This window comes from Trifolium pratense, linkage group LG6, assembly GCF_020283565.1.
Source record: "Trifolium pratense cultivar HEN17-A07 linkage group LG6, ARS_RC_1.1, whole genome shotgun sequence".
In the NCBI taxonomy this organism is placed as follows: Eukaryota; Viridiplantae; Streptophyta; class Magnoliopsida; order Fabales; family Fabaceae; genus Trifolium; species Trifolium pratense.
In genome coordinates this window covers 18,108,046-18,120,163 of record NC_060064.1, presented here as the reverse complement: position 1 = coordinate 18,120,163, position 12,118 = coordinate 18,108,046, and the positions used below count along the sequence as shown (strand labels likewise).

The window sequence follows — 12,118 nt, the reverse complement described above, 5'->3', positions numbered from 1 at the left end:
GCTTCGGTTTCAAAGAACAAGCAAAAATTCACAACTATATTCATTAAAATATTAATGTAAAATACATCATAATTTAAACTTACTAAAATTTGAAAGATAATTCGAAAATCAATGTGTGAATAAATAACCAATTTAGACCTTACAATTCCACCATACATCATACAACTCTTTCATTTATAAGCATCGAATTTTCTCTTCAATAATAAATCCAATGTATCTCAAGCAATTAGGTTTGGTCTAATGGTAAATGAATTGAGTAGTATGCTAGAGGTTCTAAGTTCGATCCTCACCTCCAAATTTGATGTAATTTTACAATAAAACATTAAAGAGCTTATTTGACATTGCATATCTTAAGAGGATAAATATATATATTTATAATAATCCAAAGAGTTTTAAGGACCGAATCCGAAACAATAAAATGGTTTTTGAAAACAACTCCAATCAGGACCTTGTTTTCTACTAAGACAAAAGCAACCATACCAATTAACATCTGCTGATAAATTCATACAATTATTTAACAACAATGAAGCATGACGGGAGCTATTTTATTCTTCCAAGCTCACGATGTTTTTGACTTGGCAGAGGCAGGAGGAAGCAACTGCATTAAACCAACCAGAGATCATTGTCAGTGAAAGTAAATACTCTGGAGTATAATTGCACACACGAAAAGGGTGACAATATTTTCTGCCGTAAAATTTTAGAGTTTAATAACTACACGAAATATCTAGGAAGACATCCTTCCTAAAATAATACACAATTGCATACACACACTCGATGTCCCTTGGAGTATCAAGCATGTTGCATGCACAATTCATGATGCATGAAATACTCCTAAATGTCACATTTATACACGTTCACTCCCCCGATGATAGTTTCCTCCACACATAACACAATTCCTCACAATGTCACTCTCAGGTAAACAGCACATGAACAATTCTGACTCATTGGTACCACTAGTAGGATGCCCGCTATTTTGACATTTTTTATATAGTTTATTATATATAGGATAAAAACTCAATAACTAGCTGTGATTGACTAGTGAGAGGGTGAAAAATGACGGTGAGACAGATTGAGAGGAAAGCCTAGCGCTGTTTTGGTGTTATTTTATTACAAAAATTTCTAAAATCCCCAAGCAAAAAGGCCTAATGTTTGAACTTTAAGAGCTACTTTGGATTTTTTTTTTTATATCATTCTGAGGTGCAGTGCTATAGCAGCTACAATGGCGGTTACCGTGTGTCTTTTAGCGACAAGAGGCCTTTCCCGTATGCTACACCGCTATAGCACGCTATTGACAACACTGGTATGTGCGATCATACACATAGAACATAGATATAAAATTTTAGGGACTCCAAGGAAAATAGGAAGCAAAATCTAAATATACTTAGCAAGAAGCAAGCACCTGATAGCAAGATATTAGAGATGAAACAAATCCAAATGCCCCTGTAACACGGGGAGTGACTTTCTCGGGTGCCAACTGAAGCAGTCCAACAGCTACCACTGTATCAATGCTTGCTTTGATAAGAGCTAGAGTCCTCTCATTTGACTTTTTTAGCTTGGCCTGGTATTGCTCATTCTGCATCCATAGTATTGATTAATAAATGTAAAGAAATCGCAGTGCCGAAGTAAACCAAAGACAGAAACTTTGAAGAATTTAAAGATGAGCATGGACAACATACATCATATTTATTATTGTTCTTGATTTCTTTCTCTATTTTCTTCATTGATCCAGAGAGTCTTCCAAGCTCCCCAATCTAATCAAACGCATATAATGATGTCATACAGAGGTTTTAAAAAGCTAAGAAATAAAAAGGGTATGATCGGTGCATATATATGTTTTAGCATCAATAAGGAAGGTATGCATAAGCCACAAACCTCGACCAAGGAAGTACATATTGAGGAACCCAGCCAACAGTAGAGAGAAATCCGGCCAAGTAGTTCGGTACGTTCTTTATTCTGTAGTTACACAATAAAATTTTTGTTGGATGGTATTCTCATGTAATAATAATACAAAAACAAATAACAGGATGCTAATGACAATGTTTATTTCTTACCTCTACGATACCAGTTCTACCGAGCCACACAAATTGATCAAGAAACAAGAAAGTGGACAGTAATGCATTCTTGGACTGGAAAACACCATTCAACAAGACATTAGGTAAATAAATTAAAGATGAAAAGAGACAATGTTGTTAGAGTTATCATACCTTTCCCAACAGAATTATGGGAAGGGGAGTACCCTGAGGTGTTGGACTAATCAGAGCATGCAGGTCATTGACAAACTGCGATTAAAGAGGTGAAGTATAAGAATGACTATTATTACATGAACTAATTATTCACAGAATCATTTTCTATTCCAGAATATCAATTAGAATGTTGTCGATGGATAATACTAAGCAAAGCAAAATATTTTACTTTAATTTTTCCTTTTAGAATTTCTATATGTTTCTCGGAACCAAAACAATCAAAGAGGATGTTACATTATAAACTGTGCGCAAAAATAGGCAAAAAGATGTGGATGAAGGGTCTAGCATGTTTTTGAAAGAAAATTAATCTAACCTTAAATAGACGAAAAACTTTTCGTGCTAAGCTGGTTGTTTTGTCTACATTCTGCGCTTTACCAGGTTGCCCATTACTCAAGAATTTGGAACCATATTGTATTGCTCTGCATATCTTGTCCCTTGCCTCAGCCTTGTTCAAATACAAAACAAGAAGGCCAAGTTCTGCCCTAGTTGCATCCAATGTACTCATTTTCTACGATAATTAGTAACCACTGTCATAAACAAAATCACGTAACAGTTCATATTAAATGAGGAGGGAAAATAGTTTTAGATATATAAATCTACTTTCCATAGCAATGTTTATAAAGAAAAATATAATGCCATATAAAAAATTGTTAAACAAATAGGTAGAATGCTGCAATATAATTCATATTCAAAAGAATAACCACAAAGCTAGTATCAAAGTTTTCAAAATGCTGATAATTTTTCTAGGACTTAACAATTTAGCACTCCCATAAGACTTCATCAAGATAATGAAAGTATGATAATTTCATGGATAAAGTAACAACTCTAGTAGACCTTCCACATATCTAACTGGCATCATCCGTCAGTCTCTTGTTTGAATGTTAATAAAGTGTGTTCGAAAACTCATCCTTCTCGCAACTATAAAATCCAATGGAAAAACTCCATTTAAAATATTTTAAAAATAGTGAAAACACAACGAAAACACATTAAGCTTCTTTAGATTTCAATTTATAGCACAATGAAGTATCTTTTCCATTCTTATTTATTGACTCAGCTTTCTACCAATGGGGTTAAACAAAGCAACTCAATTTTCAGCTTTCTACCAAGAAAAATATGATACAGGTCAGCAACTCAATTTTCAGCAACTTGTTCTGTAGATTTAGTTGATGAAATGACAGTTCATGTCAATTAAAGCTTCATCGTGTTAATTTGGCATATCTGCAACAAAACACTCGCAGTTACCAACATCACACTGCGACAAAGAAACACCTCTTTTTATGCACCTTATTTGAGCTCATATGCTTCTGACTTCACAATCAAGCAAGAGTTCATTTAGTCTCTTTAAATCCTCACTAGGCCAAATGTTAGGATTGACTAATCCAATGTGAGTGATACCGCAAGACAACAAAGAAAGCGGTATGAGCAAAATATTTTCAGGTATAAATCTTTCTGCCAGCACGTGAAGCACCTCCTATTTTTCTTGGATGTATTAGGCCTAGGATATTTTTCTATTCTGCTCTATTTTTATTAAACTCAATCCAAACCCAATTTTGATTTCCCTGGCTGATTGCATTAACTCTCTACCAGACCAAATACCTATTCCTTGCCTGATTTTTTTTCCAAATTTCCGTCATACCGCTCTAATGCAATCGCACAATGTTCAAAGCACTCAACTAGTCGCTGATTGGCCATTTAATCCTCATCAACAACAAAAGGTTTTTTGTTTTTATTTTTCACTCGATAGGATCGACTGCATGAATTATATGATGTCACTGTTTTTTGTCATAAAAAGGAAGATATCTCCTAAAACATTATCCTTGAAAATGTAGAGACAACTAGGAAGACAACTAGAAATAGTCCAAAAAAAATCTCTACAAGCACCCAAAACATAATGTTCTTAACCTTGTCAATGAATAGATTAGTTAGTAAGTATGAAGCTGACACAGATACCGACACGTCGACGCCCGTAATAATTTGAGAAATATAAATAATCGAATGTCAGACACCGGACATGCTTTTAATTGTTAGTGCTACAAAGAGTAGTAAGGCACTCTAAAGTATAAAAACAAAGGTATGTTTCACAAGTTCAAAGGCAAAAGAAGTTATTTGAAAGAACAAAAGAATTTGATAGATATCAATAGGTTGAACAAGGTTACTCAAATTCACCCAAAAGAACAATTTTCCTCTCCCTATGCTAAATCATCGAAACCAATAAGCAAATAAGGTCATCAACATCAAAGTTTATATATAATAACAGAATTACAATGAATATTCAAACAGCTTTCACCAAATCAACCCAAAAGTATAATATTTCAAATAAGACAAGAATCAAAAGAACATCCAGTCATCAATCATGTTAGGTTCCTTCCTATGTTACAAACAACGACATCAACCTCTAAATCTTCCATTTTCCACTTATTTTCTATCAATTTCCCAGCAACAAAGCATATTACAAAACAACATAACAATCAAAATAATAGCAAAACAAAACCATCAAAGAAAATCATAAAATTTCAACAACCCAATTCCGAAATCTTAATTCAGAATCACAATAGCATCTCATCGAGCTGACCCAAAATCAAAATTGACATACCCCACCTTAAAAGATTCGAACTTTTGTATCCGAAATTGCAAAGTCAAAAGGATTGAATAACTGGGGCACGTGAATTCCCTATTCTATTTGCTAAAGATTAAAAAAAAAAGGACACAAAAAATCTTGCAGAGAGAGAGAGAGAGAGAGAGAGAGAGTACCGAAAAAAATGGCCAAAGAAAGAGAGAATAGTGTTGGATAATCACAAAGAGCGAGAAGAAAGAGCTACTAACTATGATGATTTGGGCCTGTGAAAGATAGAGTTATGATAAGGGCTTGTTTGGTTGTGTATTTCCCAAAATAAACAGACAAAAATGGATTATTGTATGGAAAAATGTTGAACCGTTCGATGAGTCCTATGTCAACTGGTCGTGGGAAGTTTATTGTGTATGGATTTGGGCTGTCTATTGGGATTTGCAAGTTAAAGCACGCACTTCGAGGCCCAAATTGTCTTCAAACCCTGGTGTCTGAATAAGTGGGAGTACCAGAGTTTGAACACCGATCCTACGTATTACATGTAATGTCTATGGAAACTGAGCTATACTTAGGGGTATATTGGATTGAGATTTCAAAAGATTTTAAAAGACTTTTTTATTATAAAAACTCGTTGTATTCCATCAAGACTTTTGCAAAAGTTAAGTAAATCTTATGATATTCAATTAAGACAACCAAGATTTTTTTTTTAGGACAATGAAATCTGTTGGTATTCAATTGAGATTTCTTGTCATTTATAGAATGTCCATTGATATTCAAAAGTCTACCGATTTTAATGGATTTTGTTATGGAATTGATTTCATGAGACTTTTTAGTTGAAAATATAAATATTTCCTCTGGTCCTTATTATAAGAAGAAGATTACTTTTTAGATCCATAAAATATTGAATGTATCTAGTCAATAATATGTGTCAGATACATCAAACATTCTATGAATCTAAAAAGTAAACTTCTTATTATAACAAGGACCCGATGGAGTACTACACTCCTTTTTTTTTGGTTTACAGTGAGCTGGGAATCGAACCCGGGACCTATTACATACTATCCAAATCCCTCACCACTACACCAAACATAGTGGCTTTGTTATATTGTCCATACATATAATTACGAACCTCTGAAATAATTTTACGGGGTTTTTTCTCTTACAAGTGGAATGGATTATATATACTTTTCAATCAATTATATACTTGCGTCAGATAAAAATTTCCTCAACGTATGCCACTCACAAAAAACAATTTGCTAAATTGTTCAATCATCATCATACATATACCACTCTCAAAATTCTTCAACATAACTTATTTTTTTGTAACAATTTAATGTAATTTTTTTTTCATCTGTTATTTTATTTTATCAAAATTCTTCAACATAATTTTTTTTTTGTAACAATTTAACGTAATATTTTTTATTTGTTTGATTTTATTTTGTTATATTGATTAATGGTTATTATTATTGGATTTTATTTTAGGAAATCAATAACTTTTTTTTAAAAAAAAAATCACTGAATCATTTGAAATCATAAAAATCCATAAAGTACTCTGAAATCTAGAAAATCTGTGTAATAAATTCTTTAAAGTCTTGATTGTTGAAAATCGTGATTGTTGAAAATGTCATTAAAATCCCACAAAGTCAATACAATCTCACAAAATCTTTTAAAATCTTCAAGATCTTTTAAAATAATTTATCAAAATCTCAATTCAATACACCCAAGTACCAATAATGATTGTTGTTTTCCCAATATTTTTCATTACAAAACAAAAAATACTATTATAAGATGATTTCTGAGCAAGAGGAGTGATGAGAACACTCTCTCTAATACTCACTCTATAATTGATTGAAAATATTAATAATTAACATACAATTTTTTTTTAACCATGATATTGGTACGAAGTTTCCACCGCTAATGACTAATCTCCATCGAAGAACCTGTGGGACACACAAGGTGAATTTTCTCCATACGCATGAGTCAAGAATCGAACCCCTGATCACATGCTTAAGTAAACAAATAATGTTTCCACCGTTAATAAGTAAACAAAACGATGGGGTTCCAAAATTATATAAAAAATATATAAAATATAAAATAAGCACATAAACAAATATAGAATACTTAGTCCATGAAATTCCCTATACCACTCTTATTAAAAATGCTCTTAGAATTTTTGTATTTTATTTTTTATTGTTACATATTACACCTAATTAGACCTATGCGGTACATGGGTCAAAGTTCTAGTTATATTCAATATTAACAAAATCACTTCTAGCTACTTAAAAAAAGCCTCATTAAGTTTGTCGATCAAATCTTCATATATATATATATATATATATATATATATATATATATATATATATATATATATATATATATATATATATATATATATATATTGTATATTTTTCACCCAACCCAGACACATTACAGCTTACTGATTTTGAGTTCATCAAAACATCATTCCTGACTCTTCAAAACTTATTTCAAGAAATGATAGAGTCGGTTAAAAAGTTGAAAAAATATATGGTTGAGGACACAGAATCGCTTGAAGAGCGATTATTGGTTCATGATTCACTTGAATATGTGCAACTAACACCGTTTGAGGGACATGGTGATGGTATGGTCAAGAGAATGCACAAACCTTACTAGGAACCAACAGTAAGTAAGTTGATTTCACAGTGAAACCCTCTGTCTTAAATACAAACCACTGCCGTAAAAAAAAATTGTCATTCTCATGTGGTAAAACAAAAATATCCAAAAATTAAAATTTACAATTCTGGATCTCAATAACGTAGTCCACCACATAGCAGAGACAGAGAGAATATACAAAGTTTAAATATTTATATATAATAATGTTACATTGATTACAGTACATGGATTAGCAATCTTGTGCATTCCACTTTATACAGTCTTGGCTATTTTGCATCATGATACCAAAAAACAGATGCAACACTTTTTTACACTATTTCTTGCCAAACAAACTTCTCAATTTCCCTCTTTCCAATCTCTCATGTAACTTTTGAGCTCCTGGAATATCCATCTCAGTAAGTTTCTTCAAATATCCAATAGCACCATATGAGATCATTAGCTTCTTACATTTCTTACTTGAAGAAATCAATCCAAGGCAAGTAACTGCATATTTTTTTGCATTGTTTTGAGGACTAGGATCAAGCAACTGAACCAAATTCGGCACACTTTTATCATCTTTCTTAACTTCTCTTCTATTATAAGACACAGTCATCAAGCTTGCTAATGCTTGTGCAGAAATTTCTCTAGCACTACTTGGTTTAGCCTCAAGCATCTTAACAAGGAGGGGAATGCAACCGGCTTCGCCAACCAATTTCTTCATCTCAGTTGAGCTGCAAACTCGGCAGATTGCTGATGCAGCTGCTTGTTGTGCTCCTGATGATCCGGATTTCAAAACATGAACCAAACGAGGAAGTAATCCTAATGAAACCAAAGTTGTCTCAGAAACCGATCCAACCAAATTCCTTAACGCCGCGACCGCGGATTCTTGAGGAAGTGGACCATCAAGATAAGCTAAAAGACTCCTAACACCGCCTTCGGATACAACACTTCTTTTTAGACTCTCATTGCTTGCAGTGAGATTCTGCAAACATTCTGCTGCATATTCTTTGGAACCTAACAACATTCCACAAGTTAACAGATTGATCATAACCCTAACAATCCCTTGTTCAGCCAAAACCTGTCTCACCTCAGGAACAGCTGAAATATTCTTCAATGAACAAGCTGCTGCAGCCTGCGAAACGGAATCGCCGGTTTGACAAAGCTCAACAAGCGGACACACGCCACCATGTCCGACTATTTCACGCGATGTTTCAGCTGACATTGATAACCTCTGAAGCGATATCGCAGCCTTTTCTTTACCTACAGCACTTCCTGATTCAACAAGTCTTATAAGAGCTGGAAGAACACCTTCAGAAACTAACCAATCCTCGCAGCTACCCGATTCGGCAAGCGAGCATATAACAGTAACTGTTTTCTCTCTTATCCTTGTTGATGTTGCTGTAAGCAATTGAACCAGTGCAGCAATATTACTCCTACTCATAACAGCCAAAACATTCTTCTCATCCTCTTTCATAACTTCAACAACACTGTCCAAAGCTTTGTGTTTCGCTTCTAAGTGACCGATCTGAAGGCGCGCGAGCAACTCCCTTATGTTGTTGTGTGCTGCAGAATCTGATTGTTCCACAGAACCTGACACAGATGCCACTGTCAACGGCAAAGTAGCCTCGCCGAGCATACCAGTTTTGATCAAAAGTCCACAGTCTCGTAAATTCAAATCCATTTTACCGATTAATGCATCCAGATCACTCTGCATCTGAAGCTTACCTTCATATTTCTCCTTCAAACACAATTCAGCTGATTCGATCGCATCTCTGAGGGAATTCGACACAGCCTGCAATTGCTCCTTGCAAAGAGCATTCTTTGAGAAACATGGATGGCTTGATAAATTTGATAACATGGATGGAATCTGTTCTAATCTAGAAATGATCATTTTCCATCTAGTAGGAAAACCTTTAACCTCTCTTGCTTTATCAAGAGCAATAGGAACAAGTTCCTTTGCATGTAACAACCAATCTTCTGTTGAACAACTTGCATCAACTGCAACAGCATCTTCCACCATGATCTTGATTTGGTAAAAGCAAAATAGATGATTATCACAAAGAAACTACCACAACAAATGAAATTGCAAGAAAATCAAGCCTTGAAATCAAAGAAATGATCAAAGATGGCAATTTGCAAATAGAAAAATTGATAATAATTGACATGGAAAATTTTAAAAAGGTTGTGGAGCAGTTGCAATCATCAAATAAAACCCTTAAATTATATATTAAGATTCCAATAGAAAAATTGTGAAGCACAATAAAACAAATGGTCCAACAAATTTCTAGAATCTCATATGATATTATAATCAATTCAATTCACACAAAGCTTGTTTACTTAAAACATGACTTGGCCAACAAATCTGAAGTACCTAAACATGTCCCACTAGTCTTTTCTCTTACTTTAGCAAGTCCTCATTTAAAGCCTCTAAAAAATTACAACCATATAGTATATAATAATATACATACATCATATCATATCCATTACAAATTAAAAATTAAATTAACTACCAATAATGCTATGAAATAAAGAAGCAGTCGGCAGATATTTTAGTCAAATTCCAAAAGTACCCTTTTAAGTACAAATGTAATATTGGTAATTTGGTATTCTTTCTTCTAGGGATAAATTGGTCAGTTCAATAAACATATCTCTAACTTTACTTTTCATCCATGAAAGTTATGGCTTTGAGTTTGACCCATATCAACTGTTAAGTAGAAATCTTAACTTAGCTTAGCTGTGTTTCTTCCAATTTTCTCCTCATAAATATGAGAAAAGGAAAGGTTTTCCTTCTAAAGAAAGACACAAGTCTCTATCCACAGTTGTATACGTAAAATGAATCATCACCAGAAAAAAAAAAGTTTTTTTTTTATTTTTAAATATGTAAATATTCTAAAAAATTATAACCATCATATGATCCCTAAAACACTCTTGTCTCTTGTTCAGGTTATAAAAGTGTTACTGTAAAACACAAAACAGAATATAGTTAACAAGATATAAGACTCCATGCCCCATAAAATCTAATCTAACTATACTAAAGACAAAATTTATATAATCTTCAGAAAAAAAAAAGTAAAATATAAAATAAATAAAAAAGGAAGAAAAAGAAAACTACTTTTATTTCCACAAGCATGAGATGAAAGCAAAGAACAATAACAATAACAAAAGGGAAAAGGCTCAAAGACCAACCAACCTTAAAGAACCAGCAACTGAAAAGCAACCCAGTTTGGCTTGATCTTCAAACTTCACAGTTCTCTCTCTCTCTCTCTCTCTCTCTCTCTCTCTCTCTAATAAAAGTTATGGAATGCTTCTAGAATAATGAATGAAGACAACACATACTGATCCTAAGCAAAAACGTGTCTTTCATGTTCCAAAGTCACCAAGACAAAGACCCAGAAACAGTTTTCTCAAAATCAGAAAAAAACCATAAATGGTGTCTGCTTATTAATGGAGAAACAGACACAAAATGCACATAATAAAAAAAAAACCTTTTTTCAAACATAAAAATAATGTTGAAAAAATCAGAAGAATCTTCCGCATAGAGCTAAGAATTAAACGAGCTTCACACTTCAGTACAAAACGACAAGATAAGAAGTGTAAGATGAAACATTCACAGTTTCAGTTCACACACACACACACACAACAATTCAAATAAAAAATCAAACTTTGTTTGAACTATTTTCTCTCACTAGAAATGGAAGATAATGAATGTGTCAGGGTTGTTGTCTCACAAAGATTCTCTCTGTAAAAAAAAGCAGTATTTTACTCTGTCAACAACGGCGAAGACACGTTTGATGATCCAACGGCCGCGGTATAATCTTACGACAGCCAATGCGACCGTTGGGATTGGATTTGATTGTTTTTTATGAAACATTTGGTACGCAGGTTTTTGAGTTGAATGCACGAGGTCCTCGGTTCATAAGCAGAAACTCCTCAAATACAATCCCCGTACAAATACACATTGGTCCAAGGTAATCAGAACCGGACCGGTCATCTTACCGGTTCAAGATTCAATTTATCAGACTGGAGTTAAACTGAGTCGAACCGTTTTTAATTAAATATATATTTTAATTATTATATAAATAAAAATATATAAATAATTACTCAATATTCCCATGTTTCACACATTAAAAAGATAAAATGTCATAACGCCGCTATAAAATAAAAAATTTTAGTAAATTGGACATAAAATTTGTATTTCAAACCAAATTAGAAATTACATAATAAACTAAGTTCTAAAAAATATTCATTAATTATTAAAATTATAATCATACAAAATATATAATATAATATTTATTGACTATTAAAATTAGATCAAAATATCAAAACTATTAATAAAAAGAAATAAGCAAAATATCAAAAAAGGGAAATAAAAACATAAAAAAGTGAGGCTAAAATTTTTGTTTTTATAAAAGTTCACTTTTTTTTTAATAAATAAAAGTATCAATTCATTCAAATTGATAAGCGTACATCAATGCAATACAAATTCAAAATCGCTAAAAAAAAAAAGATGAATCTGCGAACAAACTCGTAACATCCGTGTTAATAGCATAAAATGACATATTGCATAAGCCTACATATTTGACTATACTGAAGTTTCTGGAATATCAATGCCTTCGGGTCTGTAGCGTTGATGGCACAAAAGTCATTGATTGGATCTGCACTGAATCAACCTTAATCC

At 32.9% G+C, this 12,118-nt stretch overlaps 2 protein-coding genes across 7 annotated transcripts; both read right to left on the bottom strand.

The window, feature by feature from the left end:
• Positions 1–350: 350 nt before the first annotated feature.
• On the bottom strand, positions 351–5,148 carry LOC123888622 (peroxisomal membrane protein 11C). Of its 5 annotated transcripts, none has more exons than XM_045937707.1 (8): positions 4,995–5,148; positions 2,557–2,770; positions 2,205–2,279; positions 2,052–2,126; positions 1,873–1,953; positions 1,677–1,751; positions 1,400–1,573; positions 351–598 (listed from the first exon to the last, which is right to left on the bottom strand). In XM_045937707.1, the coding sequence occupies exons 2-8, from the start codon at positions 2,746–2,748 to the stop codon at positions 560–562; spliced, it is 711 nt and encodes a 236-aa protein (XP_045793663.1). In that variant the 5' UTR covers positions 2,749–2,770; positions 4,995–5,148; the 3' UTR covers positions 351–559. The 5 variants fall into 5 exon arrangements, with proteins under 5 accessions (XP_045793663.1, XP_045793666.1, XP_045793665.1 ...); XM_045937710.1 differs by having other exon boundaries at positions 2,557–2,751; positions 4,995–5,132; XM_045937709.1 differs by having other exon boundaries at positions 4,837–5,034.
• Positions 5,149–7,637: 2,489 nt separating this feature from the next.
• On the bottom strand, positions 7,638–11,385 carry LOC123888621 (outer dynein arm-docking complex subunit 2-like). Of its 2 annotated transcripts, none has more exons than XM_045937705.1 (2): positions 10,631–11,385; positions 7,638–9,463 (listed from the first exon to the last, which is right to left on the bottom strand). In XM_045937705.1, exon 2 carries the CDS (start codon positions 9,458–9,460, stop codon positions 7,775–7,777), a length of 1,686 nt encoding a protein of 561 aa, XP_045793661.1. In that variant the 5' UTR covers positions 9,461–9,463; positions 10,631–11,385; the 3' UTR covers positions 7,638–7,774. The 2 variants fall into 2 exon arrangements, with proteins under 2 accessions (XP_045793661.1, XP_045793662.1); XM_045937706.1 differs by lacking the exon at positions 10,631–11,385 and adding an exon at positions 9,812–9,939.
• Positions 11,386–12,118: the final 733 nt, after the last annotated feature.

Excerpts from the sequence above, each read along its gene's own strand:
- LOC123888622 (XM_045937707.1), bottom strand. The coding sequence starts at position 2,748 with ATGAGTACATTGGATGCAACTAGGGCAGAACTTGGCCTTCTTGTTTTG. Across the intron at positions 1,954-2,051 it reads GTAGAACTGGTATCGTAGAG|AATAAAGAACGTACCGAACT; the intron begins GTAAGAAATAAA and ends GTGTAACTACAG. Across the intron at positions 599-1,399 it reads CTCTAATATCTTGCTATCAG|TTGCTTCCTCCTGCCTCTGC; the intron begins GTGCTTGCTTCT and ends GGTTTAATGCAG.
- LOC123888621 (XM_045937705.1), bottom strand. The coding sequence starts at position 9,460 with ATGGTGGAAGATGCTGTTGCAGTTGATGCAAGTTGTTCAACAGAAGAT.